The sequence below is a fragment of the Balaenoptera borealis genome (genome assembly GCF_965194805.1).
Source record: "Balaenoptera borealis genome assembly, chromosome: 5".
NCBI classification, from domain to species: domain Eukaryota; kingdom Metazoa; phylum Chordata; class Mammalia; order Artiodactyla; family Balaenopteridae; genus Balaenoptera; species Balaenoptera borealis.
In genome coordinates, this window is record NC_138862.1 from 74963302 (window position 1) to 74986402 (window position 23101).

Consider the following 23101-nt stretch of genomic DNA (forward strand, 5'->3'; position numbering starts at 1 on the left):
AATTTTCATTATAAAAATAATTTGTTACTACCTGGTAGCTCAGAGAAAAAAGAAATTTCCATCTGTCATCTATATTTCTAAGTTTTTAGCATCAAAACTGAATCTCCTGCACACTAAGATAGAAAGCTTGTATCTTTACTCCATTCTAATTATCAAGAGAAAGCATAGGATGGAGGATAAGAGGAGACTGGGAAAGTAAGGAGACACAAAGACAAGCCCCACCAGCATTGTATATTGCCAAGAGAAACAAACTTTAGTTTCAAGAAACAATTGCCGGCTGTCTGGGAGATGCTCAGGCATCAAACAATAAAGAACAGTCAACAGAGGCAAGAGGCCGAGCATGCTGCCGCAACTGCTTCTCTAATCCCCGTACCTCTAGTAAAAAGGCCAGCTGTTGCCACCTCGTGTAGAGAGTCAGCAGAGCAAATTAACCACGGGAGAAAAAAAGCTGCGGATATTGGAAAATTCTAATTTACCAGCCTCTTTAAGCTACACTGTTTTTAACATTGAGGACATCAAACTATTATCATTAAAATAAGCCTGTGTAATGGTAGCTCAAGTAAAAAGGTTTATGACTGTTTTCACATTTCATTAGTAAATGAGATAGATGTAAATATGAAATACTCGGTTTTGACTGAAGCATATCTTCTCTTCATGTAAAGTACAAGAAATATGAAGAAATACACTGAGGCTTATTATAAAACATTTCAACACTCCCAGACAAGCTCGACAAAAAGCCTCAACTTAGAGTAACAGCCATTATGCTCAAGTAAAGATTCTGGATCTGTTACAGCTGGATTTTAAGTCTCTAAGTACAAACACACTACACTGAAAAGCTGTGTCTGAATTTTGGGCAACTTTGATACTACTTACCTATGGCGGAATTCAACTGAGTGTACTTCAAGACAATTTAACAAGTCACATAAAGAAAATTAACTTCCTTCAGTCTGTTTACTGGCTTCATTTACACTTTTGTGTTCTCTTACCCAGATGTTCTAATGCTATCAAAGTTTTCATATTGTTTGAAAGTTTAAGCTGCAAAGTTTTTGTAGTGTAGGAAGTACATAGGAGGATAATGATCATGATGATTATCACGGTCATAACTAGCATGTATGTCTTTTTTGACCCTCTCCGTAAAGGACACTGTTAACTATGGGAGCTTCCAAATATAAAAGACCATTTTATATAATTATATTGTCTAACACCTTGGGGTTTTTTTCTCAAATTAGTTCAGCAGAGTAGTTAAAAGACCTGGGCTCAAATCTTCGCTTTACCAGTTACTATCTGTGTGTTTCTTAGGCTGACGTTTCTTTTTCTATAACATGAGAAAAATGACTGTACCTATGAGACTGCATGTTAAACACATAACCTAATATCTGGCACAGGAAATTTATTCAAATATTAATTTATATTCATAAATAGATTCAAGTTTCGATACAAAAATGAAAAGGAATTTATTGTAAAATAAGAAGAGAACAATCTAAATGATTGGTAATACCCCTTTAATTCCTGGGTATCAGCGATTCTTTGATTATGTACACAGGGAATAGTGAACAAGAGTTAAAAAAGAAACCTAAGCTCTAAACCCCATGCAATTGATATCAAGGTCCAAAAACTCACAATAAGCTAGTTAACTGTTGATACGATATTTACAGACAAACAATAAAAGAATCCCATGCTGTTCTGATGAAACTCAGTTTAGCAACATTACTAGCAGTTGTTACCAGTGTCCAGACACTCAGTTTCCAGGCTGGGATGGAGAATAAATTCCAAAAAAAAGTCTGTGAGATGTTACCACTATTACTTATTTTATATAATGACAATCATAAAATATATCTTATAAATCATAAGCAGATCATTATAGAAAGAAACACTTTAAATTGAGCTGTAACATGCCAATTTTTTCCTCTCCAAAGAAAGCGTTTTAAAATTGCAGTCTGTTTCAGTAAATACACTGGACACATTATTAAAAACTATGCTGGGAATCCAAATAGATTTTATCTAAATTAATGCTGTATTTAAGTATCTATAAAAAATCCTTTGAGATAAAATTCACTATAAAATCAAAAGAATTTCATCAAGGTCATAGCGAACATATTTAAACACCAGACAGTTCTGAGTATGACTGGACAATGCAAAAAAGGAATAAGGTGGAAAGATTAGCTATGTATTTTACTAAACTGTCCATGAGGCAACCCAGTCTTTCAACATCTTCAGAGGTCATGTTTTCAAAAGTCTTATTATCTCTAAATTATTTTCATATGATCCTTGATCCATTATCAGCTATAAAAACAAAATTAAATACTTTTTTACCCTTTTCTCAGACTTAGGGAACAGTTGTAAGAATACTACAAAGAACAGTTTTCCTGAATCATTTACTGTCATTATGCCCCACAAACCCAAATATTCTACTGTGTATTAGCTACAAATAAGGATATTTTCCTAAATAATCCCAATCTAACAAAGTTTAAAAATTAACAGTGAAGTATTACTACCATGTAACCCTTAGATTCCCACCAACTGTCCAATGAATGTCCTTTAGAGCAAAAAGATCTAGTTCAGGATCACGCATTGTATTTTGTTTTCCTGTTCTTTAGTCTCCCTCAACCTGGAACAGTTCCTCAGTCTTGCCTTGTCTCTCATGATCTTGATACATTTTAAAGATTACAAGCCAGTTATTTTGTAGACTGCGCTTTAATTTGGATTTTTCTGATGTATCCTTATGATTGAATTTAAGTTATACACTGAAGGTAAGAAAATCATAGAAGTGACACTGGGTTCTTCTCACTGCATTCTATAAGGTGGCACACAGTTCTGATTTGACCACTACTGATAATATTACTGTGACCACTTGATTAAGGTGGTTATTACCAGGTTTCCCCACTGTAAAGTTACTCTTTTTTCCTTTTTAATTTTGCATGGAGATAGTTTGTGTGATTATACAAACACCCCATTCCTCATCACTGATTTTATTCATTTACTTATATAATTATCAATTTATGGACTCCTGTTTTATTCAATGGATTATAATTTATAACTGTCCTTATTTATATTGATGCCCAAACTGTCCTAGTTTTGGCCAACAGGAACCTCTGCATGTTGGCTTCTGTATCTTGTTGACATGTCCCTATCATCTTTCAACTACTTCCTTACTTTCTACATCCTAAGATGTCCCAGGTTCCTCCTGACCTTCCCCTGCTCCACCTATGGAATCCACTGCATCTCCAGAGTCCTGCTTCCTTGTATGCCTCCTCATCTCATGACCCTCCTAGGACTAGAAGAGGCAAGTTCTTCTTTCATTTCTTTCATTTTCCTAACTCTAGCTTTGTGGCTTCATTTCAATACTGAACACGGTGTATTTTCTCCAGAATATGAGAGAACACTGTACTACTTATGTACTCATCTTAAAGGACAACCAGTTGACGAATCCCCAAAGTAAAGTGGTGAAATGATTTGAAATTGGGCAAGCTTAAAACTGGCAAAATACATGATGCATCAAACTGCTACCAATCTCTACAATAATCTACCCTGTACCATTCTGAAACTGTAGTAAAAACAAACAAACAAAAACTCTGACTCCCTTTCTCTAAATTTCATTAACCGACTTAACATATTCTAACTGAATATGCTATACTAGGAACTTTGATCTGTGTAAGACAGTAGTAACCATTAAACTGTGAAAGTTTACTGGCTGAAAGTATCCATGAACATATTCGCAAGTGTTAGACTGAACATAAACAGTAAAGAAAAGGTACTCTCAAGACTTTTTTTCAACTAATGGACAAAGTCATGGCTCATCTCCTTTAGTGTGACGGATGAGGCTGAGTCACTGGTCAAACACTTGCTTCCAAGGACATTATTTGGTACATTAACATGGCAATAATTATATATATACAAAAGTAGTAAATCATTTCAAGGGAGTCATATGAGTACTTCCTCAGGAAAACGTAAGACGTGGCTTGACAGTGCACAAATTTGTGTTAGCAATACACTTTCCTTAAACAATCAAGTTTCAAATTGGGAGTAGAAAATGATGGGGTTACACTATTATAAAACATGAGAAAAGACACATCACTTTCTAATCACTTAAAAATGTATATGCTGGTAAAACACATGGAAGTATTTCACTGTCTGATAACTATGTCTTGAGGGATACAAAAGAAATAGATCTGTATACACTGTGATACTGACACATCTCTTCCTGTAACAGTACTAATTGAGCATGAAATTATGAACCAGAAACTTCCAAATGTTTTTTGAACCAATTCCCCTACCCTGTAAAAAAAACTATCATAGTATCATTCTTACAAAGAAGCTAAGGCTGTGGGAGATACCCTGCCTAAGATAACACAGCTAGTGCACGGTAGTTCAGATTTAAGCACAGGCCTTCTGAGTTAGCACAGGCTTAACTACACCACCAAGGCAGCATGAAAAAACTGAAAGAATAGCAACAGAAGATGGAAATAAAAGTTAAAGTGAGATATGTTTCAAAAAAAGATTACCTAAAGAAAGAAGGAAAAAAGAGAAAGAAATAGGAAGCTGAGATAGTAGGGAGGAGAGAGGAAGAGAGGACAAGCAGTGGAGAACATGCTGCTCTGGCACACAGCAGAAGACAGGAAAACGCTGCTTGGTTTCGCTTGCATGTTCTAGGGATTGTATTGTAGTGCTAAATATTCAGCTTAGAAACTGTTTTCAAATTTGAAGAACTGCTTTTGGTTGAGCATGTGCTATCTTTTGGATATCAGAAAATTCATAGATAGTAAATTTAAGTTTACATTTAAAGAAAAAAATACTGTTCCATGAAGCTGAAATAAGGGAAACTTGTAACAAGGTAAACTCAAACAGAAGCACTAACCACTAGTATTTTTATTTTTATTTAATAATATTAACTTCTCACTGATTTCCTTGGGTTCTCAAGTATCTAAGTAAATCTTAATAGGCAATCCAAACATCTTAAAGCTAGGAATTCACTAGCATTCAAAGAAGAAGCAAATGTCCCTCTGTGCCCTGCCAAAGCCCCCAAAAACCAAGTGACAAAGTGACTAACAGGGCCCAGCTAGGTTGGGGGCTGACGGTGGGGAGCCATATCACCCTGGTATAGGTGTTAAAGCCAGACCAGGTGTAAGAAGGTGTTCGTATGGGGGTGTTGGTGACCTGCCCAGTAGTGAGGAGAGGATCCGTGTAGGAGGAGAGTCAGTGCAGGCGGCCAAAGCACAAGCAGGATGAAAACAGTATCTCTACAGAAGCACGGTTGGGCTTCAGGTGAGGAAGAGTCCTTGTGCAGCCAGGCAGGGGGTAGGAAGAATGAGAGAGAGAGATGCCTGGCAGTGTCAGAGCATGAGCTCAGTAAAAAGGACTCCGTGAGGAAGGGCAACCTGGCACAGAATGTCAGAGCCTAGATGAGGTGGAAAGGGTGTCAACACAGGGTAAGGTATTGTGGTGGTGGCCTGGAGTTGGGTGATAAGAACCGAGCTGGGTGAGAAGGACATTTGTGCAATGAAGGGGACAGTGGCAAGTTTGGTTACAGATAAGAGGACTGATCAAAATAAGTAAATATATTAAAGATACTTAGAGCCAGATTTCTCATTGTCAGAAAAAGGAATTGCAAATAAGGAAAAGGAAAAAATTAGAATGAACTCGGTATTATTAGATTAAAATGGAAAGCACTGGTGTCAACTTATGGTTTTCAATACAGATATATACATATGATTAGAAATACAGATGTAAATATGCATATATATGCTCACGCACACACATGGTATTTGTTCCCTCGCTCCACCGAGTGGGTCTGGGAACAGTGATATTTCAATAATGATGAACATATCTGGTTCCTAGTTCTTGATTTCTAAATATCATTCTCCAAAAAGGGAAGCTTGGTCAGGGAAAGCACAAGATGAATATGGAACATCTTGTGTGGAAGGACAATATTAGGACAACAGGTGAAACTTGCATGGAGTCTGAAAATTAGATGTAGTAACTTATCAGTGTTATTAACATCCCGATTTTGATGGTTGCTAGGAGAAAATTCTTGTTTCTAAAAAAACACACGTTAAAGTACTTGGAACTGATGGAGCTTCAGGTCAGCAACTTTCAAACAGTTCAGGGGGAAAAAGCTCTTTGTACATACTTTTCTGTAAGTTTAAAATGAGATGGAGAAATAAATGGACATGAGGAAGGTAAAAAGGCAGTGAGATGGAGGGCAGGAAGGATTACTTACTGAGGTCTTCAGCCAGTTGAACTCGTTTACCAGTAAGCAATTTTACCTTCTTCTCACTATCTTCAGCAAAATCTTCCAGTACCTCTTTAACATTTTTCTCTAATCGCCTGACTGTTTAAAGCAAATAAAGAAACATGAGAAGCATGATTTTTATGAATGCACAAGGATGATAAAATTAACAATATATGGAGAGCAAGTTCTTATTTTTCTCATCACGATAAATCTATTGTTAAGTTCAGGCTTCTCACAGTTATAGGGAGAATATCTACCTGTTATGCAGTACTTTTATCAACATGAAACTAATACATATCCTCAGAGAAAGTCCTATTCTTAAGCCTTAACACTTTAATGGAAGTACAGATTCCCCAAAAAACCTAAGTGATGCTTAGGAGTCCTTTCCTAACAGAGTTTTTGTGTAATGAAGAAAGACTCCTGGTATGTTTATCTCCCATCTTTTTCAATTATGGTTTATTTTCATTAATATTTTAAAGGCAAATTATAATTTCTGGTTTTCTAATAAATCTAATATTCAGGAAATATTTTGGCATCCATCTATTTAAACTGGAATGTTATTACTGTTATTTTTCATGTCAAATTAGAAAGTGGTCCTTCTGTGGCTTACCTTCAGTGTTTGTAAGTTGCTGTCTTAAAGTATTTGCAGTGATAGCAAGCATTCGCTGTATTCGCCAAAACAGGACAACATCATTGCATTCCAACTGAAATATTAGGTAATAAAGATTACCAGATGCAAACTTAAAAATGAAAACCACAATCATGAACACATAAAATTCCTGAAGTCAGTACCTACAGCCTCTGCTTTAATAAACAATATTCAGATTTACCTAATACATATATTCCTCTTGTAGATAGGACCTACTGCATTTTTTCTGCACAGGAACCACAAAGTTCTACATGATTTGGGTTTTATTTGCACCACAGCTACATAGCTTTGTTTTGATTCCAATGACAAAGCAAGTAAACTTGGGAAGTAGAGAATTTCATTATGTTATATACAAGCAGAAGTTCATAGAATATATCCTTACTTAGCATTTAGTTCAACTAACAATCATGTTATCTTAAATATGTCCTTAGGCTAACCTCTTTTCTTTGAGTGTGCACTCAAGCCATTTTTGAAATTCAGCTGCATATGAAAATACATTAATGATATTTTAAAAAAGCTTATCCTCTGGGTGAGGAGTAAAACAGGGATAGGAGATTAAGTAGTACAAACAACTATGTATAAAATAAATAAGCTACAAGGATATATTGTACAACACAGGGAAATATAGCCAATATTTTATAATAATTTTAAATGGAGAATAATCTATAAAAATATTGAATCACTATGCTGTATACCTGAAACTAATATAAAATAGTAAATCAACTATACTTCAAAAAAAAATAGCATATTCCTTTTCGAAAGCAAGAAAGGGAGAAAGAAAGCAAGAAAGCAAGAAAGAAAGAAAGAGAAAGAAAGAAAAGAAAGCAAGCTTATTCAATAGAGAGGTCTTACTAACAATGAAAATTATGCAAACAACTTGCCAATTTTTACATAGGCACATTTAAACACAAATTTCTTTTAAGCTGCTGAAAATGCAAAAGAAAAACATTTTAGGGGTCTCAAATAAGATCGCTGATTAACAGAGCTCTTTCAGAAGAACACTTTAAAAAGCACTTCTGCTTGTATGAAAAAGCTCAAAATACATTAGTTTACCGCCACCTAGGGGTTACTTTGTAAAATGTGACATGAAAGTGCGGTTGTTCATTCTAAGAACTTTATACAGTTCTTTTAAAGAATTATTTAAAGCAAGATTTTCAGGGAGGAAGCTTGCACAAGCCTCTTAGATAGCCTCATCCACCAAAGGGCAGACACCAGAAACAAGAACTATAATCCTGCAGCCTGTGGAACGTAAACCACATTCACAGAAAGACAGACAAAATGAAAAGGCAGAGGACTACGTACCAGATGAAGGAACAAAATAAAACCGCAGAAAAACAATTAAATGAAGTGGAGATAGGCAACCTTCCAGAAAAAGAATTCAGAATAATGATAGTGAAGATGATCCAGGACCTCGGAAAAAGAATGGAGGCAAAGATCAAGAAGATGCAAGAAATGTTTAACAAGGACCTAGAAGAATTAAAGAACAAACAAACAGAGATGAACAATACAATAACTGAAATGAATAATATCCTAGAAGGAATCAATAGCAGAATAACTGAGGTACAAAAACGGATAAGTGACCTGGAAGACAAAATAGTGGAATTCACTGCCGTGGAACACAAGGAAGAAAAAAGAATGAAAAGAAATGAAGATGGCCTAAGAGACCTCTGGGGCAACATTAAACACATCAACATTCGCATCATAGGGTGCCAGAAGGAGAAGAGAGAAAGAAAGGGCCTGAGAAAATATTTGAAGAGATAATTGCTGAAAACGTCCCTAACATGGGAAAGGAAATAGTCACCTAAGTTCAGGAAGCTCAGAGTCCCAGGCAGGATAACATGCAAGACACGTAGTAATCAAGTTGATAAAAGTTAAAGATAATGAAAAAATATTAAATGCAACAAGGGAAAAGCAACAAATAACATACAAGGGAATTCCCATAAGGTTGTCAGCTGGTTTCTCAGCAGAAACTCTGTAGGCCAGAAGGGAGTGGCACGATATATTTAAAGTGATGCAAGGGAAGAACCTACAACCAAGATCACTCTACCCAGCAGGGATCTCACTCAGATTTGACACAGAAATCAAAAGCTTTAGACAAGCAAAAGCTAAGAGAATTCAGAACCACCAAACCAGCTCTACAACAAATGCCAAAGGAACTTCTCTAAGTGGGAAACACAAGAGAAGGACCTGTAAAAACAAACCCAAAACAATTAACATAATGGTAATAGGAACATACATATTGATTGATAATTACCTTAAATGTGAATGGATTAAATGCTCCAACCAAAAGACACAGGCTCACTGAATGGATACAAAAACAAGACCCATATATATGCTGTCTACAAGAGACCCACTTCAGACTAGGGACACATACAGACTGAAAGTGAGGGGATGGAAAAAGACACTCCATGTAAATGGAAATCAAAAGAAAGCTGGAGTAGCAATACTCTTAACAGATAAAATAGACTTTAAAATAAAGAATGTTACAAGAGACAAGGAAGGACACTAAATATGATCAAGGGATCAATCCAAGAAGAAGATATAACAATTATAAATATATATGCACCCAACATAGGAGCACCTCAATACATAAGGCAAATGCTAACAGCTATAAAAGAGAAAATCAACAGTAACACAATAGTGGGGGACTTTAACACCTCACTTACACCAATGGACACATCATCCAAACAGAAAATTAATAAGGAAACACAAGCTTTAAATGACACAATAGACCAGATAGATTTAATTGATATTTATAGGACATTCCATCCAAAAACAGCAGATTACACTTTCTTCTCAAGTGCACATGGAACATTCTCCAGGATAGATCACATCTTGGGTCTCAAATCAAGCCTTGGTAAATTCAAAAAAACTGAAATCATATCAAGCATTTTTTCTGACCACAACACTATGAGATTAGAAATAAATTACAGGGAAAAAAACGTAAAAAACACACACACATGGAGGCTAAAAAATATGTTACTAAATAATCAAGAGATCACTGAAGAAATCAAAGAGGAAATCAAAAAATACCTAGAGACAAATGACAATGAAAATATGACAAACCAAAACCTATGAGATGCAGCGAAAGCAGCTCTAAGAGGGAAGTTTATAGCAATACAATCCTACCTCACGAAACAAGAAAAATCTCAAACAAACAACCTAAAGTTACACCTAAAGGAACTAGAGAAAGAAGAACAAACAAAACCCAAAGTTAGTAGAAGGAAAGAAATAATAAAGATCAGAGCAGAAATAAATGAAATAAAAACAAGAAAACAATAGCAAAGATCAATAAAACTAAAAGCTGGTTCTTTGAGAAGATAAACAAAATTGATAAACCTTTAGCCAGATGCATCAAGAAAAAGAGGGAGAGGACTCAAATCAGTAAAATTAGAAATGAAAAAGGAGAAGTTACAACAGACACCGCAGAAATACAAAGCATCCTAAGAGACTACTACAAGCAACTGTATGCCAATAAAATGGACAACCTGGAAGAAATGGACAAATTCTCAGAAAGGTATAAGCTTCCAAGACTGAACCAGGAAGAAACAGAAAATATGAACAGACCAATTACAAGTAATGAAACTGTAATGAAAAATCTCCCAACAAATAAAAGCCCAGGACCAGATGGCTTCACAGGCGATTTCTATCAAACATTTAGAGAAGAGCTAACACCCATCCTGCTCAAACTCTTCCAAAAAATTGTAGAGGAAGGAACACTCCCAAACTCATTCTACAAGGCCACCATTACCCTGATACCAAAACCAGACAAAGATACTACAAAAAAAGAAAATTACAGACCAATATCACTGATGAATTTAGATGCAAAAATTCTCAACAAAATCCTAGCAGACAGAATCCAGCAACACACTGAAAGGATCATACACCATGATGAAGTGTGATTTATCCCAGGGATGCAAGGATTCTTCAAAATATGCAAATCAATCAATGTGATAAACCATATTAACAAACTGAAGAATAAAAACCATATGATCATCTCACTAGATGCAGAAAAAGCTTTTGACAAAATTCAACACCCATTCATGATGAAAACTCTCCAGAAAGTGGGCATAGAGGGAACCTATCTCAACATAATAGAGGCCATGTATGACAAACCCACAGCAAACATCATTCTCAGTGGTGAAAAACTGAAAGCATTTCCTCTAAGATCAGGAACAAGACAAGGATGTCCATTCTCGCCATTATTATTCCACATAGTTTTGGAAGTCCTAGCCACAGCAATCAGAGAAGAAAAAGAAATAAAAGGAATACAAATTGGAAAAGAGGAAGTAAAACTGTCACTGTTTGCAGATGACATGATACTATACATAGAGAATCCTAAAGATGCCACCAGAAAACTACTAGAGCTAATCAATGAATTTGGTAAAGTTGCAGGCTACAAAATTAATGCACAGAAATCTCTTGCATTCCTATACACTAACAACGAAAGATCAGAAAGAGAAATTAAGGAAACAATCCCATTCACCACTGAAACAAAAAGAATAAAATGCCTGGGAATAACCTACCTAAGGAGGTAAAAGACCTGTACTCAGAAAACTATAAGACACTGATGAAAGAAATTAAAGATGACACAAACAGATGGAGACATATACCATGTTCTTGGATTGGAAGAAACAATATTGTGAAAATGACTGTACTACCTAAAGCAATCTACAGATTCAATGCAATCCCTATGAAATTACAAATGGCATTTTTTACAGAACTAGAACAAAAAAAAAATATTAAAATTTGTATGGAGACACAAAAGACCCCGAATAGCGAAAGCAATCCTGAGGGAAAAAACGGAGCTGGAGGAATCAGACTCCCTGACTTCGGACTATACTACAAAGTTACAGTAATCAAGACAATATGGTACTGGCACAAAAACAGAAATATAGATCAATGGAACAGGATAGAAAGCCCAGAGATAAACCAACGCACCTATGGTCAACTAATCTATGACAAAGGAGGCAAGGATATACAATGGAGAAAAGACAGTCTCTTCAATAAGTGGTGCTGGGAAAACTGGACAGCTACATGTAAAAGAATGAAATTAGAACACTCCCTAACACCATACACAAAAATAAACTCAAAATGGATTAAAGACCTAAATGTAAGACCAGACACTATAAAACTCTTACAGGAAAACCTAGGAAGAACACTCTTTGACATAAATCACAGCGAGATCTTTTTTGACCCACCTCCTAGAGTAGTGGAAATAAAAACAAAAATAAAGAAATGGGACCTAATGAAACTTAAAAGCTTTTGCACAGCAAGGAAACTATAAACAAGACGAAAAGACAACCCTCAGAATGGGAGAAAACATTTGCAAATGAATCAATGGACAAAGCATTAATCTCCAAAATATATTAACAGCTCATGCAGCTCAATAGTAAAAAAACAAACAACCCAATCCAAAAATGGGCAGAAGACCTAAATAGACATTTCTCCAAAGAAGACATACAGATGGCCAAGAGGCACATGAAAAGCTGCTCAAGATCACTAATTATTAGAGAAATGGAAATCAAAACTACAATGAGGTATCACCTCACACCGGTTAGAATGGGCATCATCAGAAAATCTACAAACAATAAATGCTGGAGAGGGTGTGGAGAAAAGGGAACCCTCTTGCACTGTTGGTGGGAATGTAAATTGATACAGTCACTATGGAGAATAGTATGGAGGTTCCTTAAAAAACTAAAAACAGAATTACCATATGACCCAGCAATCCCACTACTGGGCATACACACAGAGAAAACCATAATTCAAAAAGACACATGCACCCCAATGTTCACTGCAGCACTATTTACAATAGCCAGCTATGGAAGCAATCTAAATGCCCATCGAAAGACGAATGGATAAAGAAGATGTGGGACATATATACAATGGAATATTACTCAGCCATAAAAAGGAACGAAACTGGGTCATTTGTAGAGACATGGATAGACCTAGAGACTGTCAAACAGAGTGAAGTAAGTCAGAAAGAGAAAAACAAATGTTGTATATTAATGCAGATATGTGGAATCTAGAAAAATGGTACAGATGAACTGGTTTGCAAGGAAGAAATAGAGACACAGATGTAGTGAACAAACATATGGACACCAAGGGGGGAAAGCAGGGAGAGGGGTGGTGGTGGTGGGATGAATTGGGAGATTGGGATTGACATATATACACTAATATGTATAAAATAGATAACTAATAAGAACGTGCTGTATAAAAAAAATAAATAGGATAAAATTCAAAAACAAAAAAAAGATTTTCATGATATAAAGAAAGAATTATAATATGGGGGGGAAAAGCATGATAAAAAATGTAGTGCATTATTATTTCCATTATGCAAATAAATGGTTATGTTATATATCTACACACACATACATACGACATGTATAGAAAGAGGTGAATGGATATACATAAAAATGTTAACTAAAAGTACTTCTAGGTCAGGGGATTATAAAATACTGTTTCCTTTTGCATGTTTTTTTTTTTAACATTTATTTATTCCATTTACTTTCTATAATGGGAAAGTATTATTTTCTAACATAAATTTAATTCTTAAAAAAATCTTTAAAAAGTAGTGTAGTGCCTATTATATGCACACGATCTAATATGCACTGGGATGATATGTATGTAAAATGTAATTACTACAAAAGTGGTAAATATCTTTGAAAAAATAAGAGTTAGATCACTCTGTAAATTACACATACTTTTTTTCAGAAGATCAGAAGACTTAAAGATAATGCTAAACCTCAAGCTTACTTTTAAGCAATTAAACAACTATCACTAAAATACATTTCTCTTTGTTTTTGGAAACCTTACCTCAGAATCTACAAAATGCCTCTGGTAGTAATAGAAGCCTCTTCGACAAAGGTTACAATGGTTTAGAGCTGTTTTTAAGAAATGTCTTCTATAAACTTGGTGCCAAGTATCCTTGATCTAAAATAATAAAAAGAAAACAGACCAAAGAGTTACTGTATGCTCTCCAGGTTGATCAAGCACATTCTGAAAAGTCATATACAAAGTTTACTTATAAAAAAGTTAATTAAAACCAATGGCAATGTTGTTATTCTATAAAACTTTTATATCCATTAAAAATTTTTTTTTCAAGATAAAGATTAGATCACTAGTACTCTGACTCCTTACCAGTCTATATACTTCAACATTTGCAGTGTTTCTAACAAGCATTATTATTAATCATCTTGTAGAGTAGAGAGGGTGGAGATTATCTTCCTCTAGTTAGAGGTAAGGTGTCCAAGGCAAAAAGAGGTTGTGAGCCTTGTCTGAGGTCAGAGTCAGACTAGGAAGCTGGTCTCAGACCATGTCCATCAACCCAACAACATTTCCTTTCTCATTATGAAATTTCATTGTTCCCTCAGCAATATGACCCCCACCACTTTATTATATAGTCTGTTAGGGTGTTCAGAGGTCTTCCACACCATTGTCTTTTTTCGAGCACGACAAAAAAAATGTTGAGAAAGTAGAACAAGCATCATCAACACCATTTGAGAGATGAGAAAAGGGGGCTGAGATTATACCAATAACTAAAGGCAATATTACTAGCTAATGGAATGGAAGTGTACTGGAATTCACATCTCCTGACATCTAATCCATCCACTTTTCTTATCACAGTACTTTGCTACTTATTTTATAGCTTCATAAAATGCAGTGAACACAGTTTCTCTTGGAAAAAACCTGATATTTTCTCACTCACAGAAAGTAATTAAGATATACAGCCAATCCATATCCTAAGATATAGATAAAGTCCCTCCTATTGTATTAACCACTTATAAAGTTCAAAAGTATCCAACCGAACAGAACTTACTGTTAGTAAGAGCTAGGACCAATGTGGATAAATGAAATCTATATTCAACTAATAATTTCATGTAATCATTAGTTTTAATTTTATTTTCAATTTATAAACAATGAGATGTATAGCAGCTTTAACTGTTTCTTCTCATCAGTTTTCTTTTCTTGTTCTGACCTCTGGTGGATTTTAAATTAAGAATACTCATTTCTCAAGTGCAGAAATATAAATAGCAAATAAATCTTTAAAAGAATCTATGCATGGCCCTGAAACTTCTTAAATGATTGTTTTCCTCACTAGAATTACTTTTCTAAATGGGGTTCACTTAAGCTAATTTAAGCTAATGTTAAAATGAAGTTTTGATCCCTTACACCCTAACTAACTAGGGAACACGGGCCCAGAAACACAATTGTTTTTTTAAAATTTTCTCCAAATAAGCATCATGAAGGTAAGCAAAAGTAGTCTAAACTATAATTATATATCTTCATATTTATTATGAAGAAAGAAAATGAGACAGACCCCAAAGGCGTTATCCAATTTACTCATACCTGATTAAGATACATTTGACTGAAAAAACATACATATAAGTGAGCCACATTTAAGCAAAAATTTCATTCTGTAATCTGAAACAGTGTAACATAGTGCAGGGATCTGGGTGGGGTCCCTCCCCTTTTGCCAGAACTTACTGCTGAATTTGCCCAGACAACTTCCCTTTTCTAAGTCTCAAGTTCCCCCATTTACAAATTAAAGCATTATACTTAAAGCAATACTGAGAATAAAATTTCAACTGTTTCCACACTCAAAATGACCAAGTTCTTTTTGTCAGCAAAAGTACACACGATCAAAGTGCAATTAAGCACTTAAATATCTAAGTAATACATTAGAAGTAGTAACATTTTACTACAAGAAACAAAGACTAAGGAAGCAAATTCATGCTTTTCAGCAGTTTATTACCAAGCTTGGGTCTACTTCTACTCCTCGGGATTCAAGGTTCTTTCGGACTGTAGTTATCTCATCACTTGCAAGATAAGCTGGGTGCTCCTCATTACATTTCAACATCTTCTCCAGTTCATTCTTGGTTTCATTGTGAACACACTTTGAAATGTTTAAAAGAGGACTGTGTTTAGATGGTTCATGATTTGGCATAATTATAAAAACAGAGTCCCAATTTTAATAAATATATTACTTTTGCACGATTGGTGACACAAGCTCAACCACAACAAACAAGGAAAACCAGAGTACCCCTGCTTATGAATGCTAAACAACCTGGACGTATGAGGGGGCAAGGGGGGAAGGGGATTAGCCCTATTTGCTATATTTTATCGACACTTTGGCTGAGATGTTTTACTGTCCAAGTTATAGGATCAGGCACCTTACTATGTACTTCCTTTCTTGACCTTAGGGTATGATTTCAATCTAGGAGAAAGTGCCCTATATACATGGGAAGAGATAATGTTCTATAAATGCCTCATATCTAAGAACTGGATGACTGTAAGGCCCTGTGCCTGTTGACATGCCCCTTTTCTGATAAATACAAAATTCATAGTCTGATTTTTTTAAAAAGTCTTTTCATTAAAATCGTTCTTAGATTGCTTCTGTGAGGTGCCCAACATTCTTAAATTCACTTCCAGTCTCTTCTCTATAATTGTTTACAATCTCTTCACCAAATGAGGAAAGCATACACACTAGTGGTAAGTCTGACAGCAAGACTCAGTACGGTGTCAAATTAACTTTATCTTTTCATTTTTTCCATCATTCTTTCAAAACTGCATGGTACAGGAAACTAGCTTCAATTTCACTAATTACTCTAAACAAGTTACTACCATAGCACTTTGCCCCAAACTGTACCAAGCTATGGAATCTGAGTATTTATATAAAAATAACACTGAAACACAAATAAATGGCTCGTAAATGGAACTACTAAATAATATTCTCTGAAAACATTAGAAGAAATTTAATAAAGAGAAATTTCACTGTTTCCTTAAACTTCTGCTATTTGGTCTGAGACAGGAAGGAAAACTCCGACTATATTCTCCCACTCTTCCTGTCCTGTTTCACTGCCACCTGTTCCCACCACGCTGGCTGTTCAGGAGAACACCACTCTCCCATCTATCCTGACCGAGATTTCCGTTAGTTTAGCTCAAAGTGAAAATGTTTCAAAGGAATGGTTTTTCCCTAGAAGATTAGGAAAAAGTAACAATATAAAAGCAAAACATAGTTTTCAGAACATGGATTTCTCATCTTTAGCAAAGGACAATCTTAAGTTTCTTTTCCTGCTAAATCCTGCCAACTCAAAAAGAAAAGGAACTGTTACACAGCTATCTAAACTTGCAGTGTGGGACCCAGGGATATTCTCAACTTCTAGAATCTGTTTCTCACTGAAAACTCCAGGTATGAAGTCTAGACCAGTGGTTTTCAACTGGGAGTGGGAGGGTTAGAGAGGTTAGAGGAGAGCTTGAGTCGGTGAGTCTGACATGACGCTTTGCTTTGACAGAGAAAACAAAACCTGCGTATACAAACACCTCCCCAGCGGTTCTCCTGTCCCTCCCCTCTACACTCCAAACTATGGCCTCTGTTTGTTCTACAGTCTGACTGAGTCTTACACATGCTGCCCTGAAACCCTAAGAGAAGCTCTTCTCTGAAGGGTTTCCAAATTCCTCTTCTAGGCTACAGATCCTTGCATTGGCAGTAAAACTAATTCCTCTGCTTCTCTTGAAGGGATTCCCTATGGGTTCAAGTTCCTGAGAAAGTAACTTACAGCCAGGAATCATTCCTCTCTGAGAATGTTTGGCCAAAGCATATTTACTACTAGTTGCTGAGGCAAGTTCTGCCATCACTGATTGTTCTAGACCTAATTAGGCCTAATTTCACTAAGCCTTAAAGGTCAGACACCATTTTTCTTTGGAGTTTATCTGCCTTACACCAGTTCTTTCTAATCAATGCCTCTACCTGTCTCAAAGTCAGAAACCTCTGATGAATCCCCTAGGAATTCTTTTCTGAAAGACTGCCTCCTCACAGCCCATCTGTACAGCAGAGATAACTGATGCACTCTGAATACATGCATGACCCAACCACTAACTCTGTCCATTTCTTCAGCTTCTTTTCAGTCTCTGAGTGACTCATTTTCCCACAAAAATCATATCAGAAAAAAAAGAGAAGAGGAAGACTGTCCCCTCACTATTTTAAGACAAACTGGGACTTATATCTGATAGATATCTTATGAAACAAGAAATGCATAAAACCAGAAAAAAATAGGGTGTTGATTATATAATTAACTCTGTATTTAAAATAAAAACAAAAAAATAAAAAAAGAAGAAAACAGGAATGATATGTCATTTGGTAATTTTTCATTCTCTTTATCTGCTCTCTCAATATACACACATCTGATGGTCTCATTTCTCTAATTACATGGATTCAAGGAAGGAAGAAAGGAAAGTAAATTGGATGCCACCTCTTTTTCTTATTCATTACTTCCTTCATCTATGTATTTTGATTCTATATTCTATTTACAATCTTTTATTTAAGGAATTAACATAAGAAGGAGATGGTGGTGTAAGACTCAATGCTAATAGGAAAAGAAGCCATAACAGCAAGGAAAGAATAAAAATGGGTGGGGGAAAGGGGGGGAGGATTTTAATGATTACACATTTTCCCTCTATTTATTCATTTCTAAAGTTATTTATATTTGCCTTTACCATTTTGTTCTTTTAAAGTGATCATTAAATGTTTATAATATGAATTCTATAATTCTACTTCCTGTCTGAATTTTTATGCTTATTTTGTGAACACAGGAGCAAAAAATGCAAAAGAATAAAATAATTTAAATAGACAACAGAAAAATCCAGTGATAATATTAATAGAATAAGGTTTTTTAAAAAGTCATTATATCTTTTATTCTAATCACATTCATTCTACATCCTCTGAAGTCCTTGTCATTTTTTCTTCTGTTTATAAATTTAATCTTCATTTTACCTCAAATAGGCACTTGAACAAAGTAATCAACCACTCTTTTTAATTAAAAAAGCTACCTCATTTTTTTTTTAAACTTTCTTTTGTAGTTTACTGTTTTTTCTAAAGATTTATTGTCTTTTAGAAAGGCCGATATAAAATATTTGAAATTATTAAGCTTGGCTTAGAGGCATTCAGAGGTTATATTTTAATGCCTGAATTAAAATGCCAAAGATTTGTTTGTTTTTACCTGTTCTTGGGTTCGATTCTTCCAGTATAACCACCTCTTTTTCCAATCTGGACCTACCATATTTTCAATTGCATTTTCAGCTAGAAAAATTAAAAAAAATTTTTTTTAATTTATCAGGAATTTTATCACTTACCAGGTACATAAATTATAACTAATACTATCTTGCTTTCTTAACCACTTCAAAACACTGTGTCAATATGAAGTCAGTTGAAATAAAGAATAAAACTATATAATTGATAGGGTACATATATAAGAAAGAATTTAATTACATATGTTTAGAATCTATGAAAAGTATAATTGCTTATAAAGTTCCCATAAGTATAGTAGCAAACACTAAAACAGTCTGAATTACAGCTTTTTAGAATATAAGTACATAAAAATATCATGTGTCCAATTTAACATTTTTAATAGTTACAAGCAGTTGACCAAAGAATTGCACAAATAATATTCAACTAGAACAGTACTGACAAAGAACTTGAGATGTTAGTTTTTGTTTTTTTTTAAACCAATGTTCACTAAAGTTAGATGACTCTTTATCCACTGAGAATACTCAAAACTCAAAAACCCATGTCCCTACTTACTGTCCTTGAGACGAGCCTGAAGAGCCTCTTCCATAAAATAAATAGCTGCATCCCACTGCTGTTTATCAGATATGGACCGATCTTCTAAAGCATTGTGCTGAATAACCCTCTGAAATAACAAGGAAAGAAAAAAAGCTATTTTGATGTATATCTTGTCATTTTAGTAATTTTAATTCTAATTGACAGCTCAGCAAATATCCAAACTAGCAGATGTATCTACAACATAAAAGTATGTCCCTCCCACATAAATGCAGAGGGTCCTATTATCTGCCTGCTTATTTGTCAGCTTTCTGTCTAAAAAATAAAACAGTGGAGATTTTCTCCTAGGCCAAATTAAATGAGTTCACCATCGAGAAGATAGTTGGGGGTTGGGGGGTGGGTAGAGAATTACATATTTAACTACATAAAATTACACCCTAGAACCCTGGTATTCAGGAGCTAATGATTCAGATCATCTCTACTGCTTCTTTATGCCATATGACCTATGTGTTAGCATTTTCAAAAAGGAGAGGAGAAAAAAAAAAAGCAATAACCATTATCTCACTGTTAACACCAATGGAAAATGTAATGGAAGGAAGCTTAAGAGGTCTAGACAATCATAAGTAAATGTTAGTTATTTATTGTAAGAAAATTGGTTCCCAAATCTTATAGCTTTTGAATTAATGAATGAATGAAAATAGCACCACGCTCTCTCAGTAAGCCAATCTTATTAAGGCATTTAACAAGAATGAATATGGTTTTCAAATATGAAGAGAAACATTTCTTAAAAAAAAAACCCTATAATTACGATCAGCCCACAGTGAAATATGCATTTTTAGAAAACTGCTCAATCTTATCTTTCAACAGTTCCTCCCATAACTGTCTGAACAGAGTGGGTGGTTAAAAAAGGTTTGATTAGGTGATGAGAACATTCTACGTAACAAAAGATTTATCAGGTGATGAAGGTCAGGAGCCAGGCTTTACAATTAAGACACAATGGGGCTCCTTTCCCAGCTTTGCCAGTGACAACAATAGAACTGCTTAAGAACAAACTAAAATCATGCTTACAAAATACATAGAGTTTCTGGTACCTCCTAAGCATCCAACACATGGTAGTTAGCATTATGATTTTAGGAATCTAACATTCTGACTCAACTCCACTGAAAACCAATGCATCTAATCCCTTTTACCACTGAGGGTAAAATGAGAAGCAGCTATCCGTAGTTCAGGCCCATGTAAATTCTGTGGAAGTTTATAGAAACCTGTTTACTGCAAGGTTTGATTTTCTTCTGAAATGACAGCCAAGAAAGAAATAGCAGAGGGCGATTTTAGAAGGGCAGAAAAACATCAAAAGGCCAATTATATTTTGTAAATCTATTTCTTTCTTTCATTATTTTCAATTCAGAACCTAATTTAAATAGTCATATAAAAATATTCTATAAAAGAATATCAATTTGAGAAATTATATAAAAATATGAGGCTGGCACCCTAATATACAAACGACATACCAAGCTGTCCTCTGCAAAATCATTCCACTTGTGGCGTTTAATAGTTTCTTCCTTAACAGCCTCTTTAAGTTTATCAAATATGTCATCATGCTCTTTTCCTTTCGGTTCTGTCATGAAGCGGGAAAATTCTTCTTGTAGGGTCTCCCAAGCAACCTAGAATGATTTAAAAGAAAAAAGCTGCATCTATATTGCATACTTTCATTTAACGTGTAACAAGAAAAATAAACACATGAATTTAAGCCAAGTAGATGTGATAAATCAGTTTATCAGAAAATACATATGAAATCACATTTTTAAAAAAAGGTATAGCAAATATAAACTCTGCCCTCAAGAGCTCATACTGGTAGCTGGTGGAATAGACTTGGCCTCCTGACATGTTTCGCTACACGTACACAGCATCTCAAATTTTAAAAAATTAGTAACCAACATTTAAAAACTTAGAGACTTCCTATAAAATCCATGCTTCCAGCCTCACTTGAACCACCTGGCAACAATGGGCCCACGTTCTTGCACACCTTCGCCCGCTGGAGCTGAACAGGAGCTGCCTGTCCCTTCAGAGAAGGCACACAGGCCACATCAGCCACCAGACTCGGTTCAGTTACTTATTTACTTCACTCTCTACAACATCTGAGTTTGCCTGCCTCTTCCATACTGTAAAAAGTTTAAAATTTCTTAATGATTTAGTTTTTTCACATCTTTGCCCTTATGCAAATACATGAGGTAATGTGTCAATACTTTCGAACACAGGTATTATTCAGCCTTGTACTATTGCTAATTCCCAATTATCTGAACAGTGAAAGGACAGCACAGTGTCAAAAGCAATTAAGAACTAAACCTACTTACGACTAAGTGGGCTAGTTAATATTGTATTTTATATCTAGCCCTCTTCGTTTTAAACATTAAGAAATTATGGCATAAAGAAAGGTGACTGTTGGGGCTTCCCTGGTGGCGCAGTGGTTGAGAATCTGCCTGCCAATGCAGGGGACACGGGTTCGAGCCCTGGTCTGGGAAGATCCCACATGCTGTGGAGCAACTGGGCCCGTGAGCCACAATTACTGAGCCTGCACGTCTGGAGCCTGTGCTCCGCAACAAGAGAGGCCGCGATAGTGAGAGGCCCATGCACCGTGATGAAGAGCGGCCCCCACTTGCCGCAACTGGAGAAAGCCCTCGCACGGAAACGAAGACCTAACACAGTCATAAATAAATAAATAAATTTTTTTTTTTAAAAAGAAGAAAGGTGACTCTCCAAGAATATAGAGTGAGGTATTAAAATCTGTTTCCTGACCTTCAGCAGGTTCATGTCTTTCTACCACACCTATGTGTGAAGGGAGAAAGCAGCAAAAGACAGAATCACTTGCCATTTTTACGATCACTTCTGCTGCTTGAACCGTAGGATATGAAAATGTGCTTTCATGGGACAGGGTCCAGAAAAATGTTAGAGCCAGTAGTGAGGAGAAGAAGTGGCAGCAGCTCTCTAATTACTTTAGGGGGAAATGTGTCGAGACCAGGGGTCAGCAACATGGAGCTTAGATAGAGTGGCTGTAAGAGTTCTTAGAAAAAGAGACTTGAGGAAATTGAGAACAGAGATAAAGAAGCAAGGACTGGGGGCTTCCTTGGTGGCGCAGTGGTTGAGAGTCTGCCTGCTAATGCAGGGGACACGGGTTCGAGCCCTGGTCTGGGAAGATCCCACATGCCGCGGAGCAACTAGGCCCATGAGCCACAGCTACTGAGCCTGCATGTCTGGAGCCTGTGCTCCAAAAGAGAGGCCACAATAGTGAGAGGCCCGCGCACCGCGATGAAGAGTGGCCTCCACTTGCCACAACTAGAGAAAGCCCTCGCACAGAAATGAAGACCCAACACAGCCAAAAAAAAAGGTAACAAATGTTCAAGTACAATTGGTGTCTTAAAAAAAAAAAAAAAAAAAAAGAAGCAAGGACTGGAAAGATAGGAAAGGGGTAAAATACACCTGAATAATTAGACACTGACATTTTGTTTCTAAGGTAGGTATGAAAAACAAAATTTTTAACACGGATTCTAATTTTGTGAGCAACTTCACACTGAAGCAAAGGACACACTGGCTCTTATCTACAACAATCATTCTTCAGAGTAATGTGCCTGGCAAGATCAACTAGGATGATGATCATAATCATCATAAT

The 23101-nt window shown here is 35.7% G+C and overlaps 1 protein-coding gene across 5 annotated transcripts in view; it reads right to left on the reverse strand.

Annotated features, from left to right (window-relative positions):
* The window catches only part of OPA1 (OPA1 mitochondrial dynamin like GTPase), a 95201-nt gene that overhangs the window by 18741 nt on the left and 53359 nt on the right, over nt 1–23101 (reverse strand). For all 5 annotated transcript variants that reach the window (XM_082393161.1, XM_082393158.1, XM_082393159.1 and 2 more), the window contains 7 exons: nt 20946–21098; nt 19459–19567; nt 18878–18957; nt 15634–15774; nt 13695–13811; nt 6840–6933; nt 6218–6328 (listed from right to left, as the gene is read on the reverse strand). In XM_082393161.1, coding sequence (XP_082249287.1) covers nt 6218–6328; nt 6840–6933; nt 13695–13811; nt 15634–15774; nt 18878–18957; nt 19459–19567; nt 20946–21098 — 805 coding nt within the window. The remainder of the gene's footprint in view (nt 1–6217; nt 6329–6839; nt 6934–13694; nt 13812–15633; nt 15775–18877; nt 18958–19458; nt 19568–20945; nt 21099–23101) is intronic.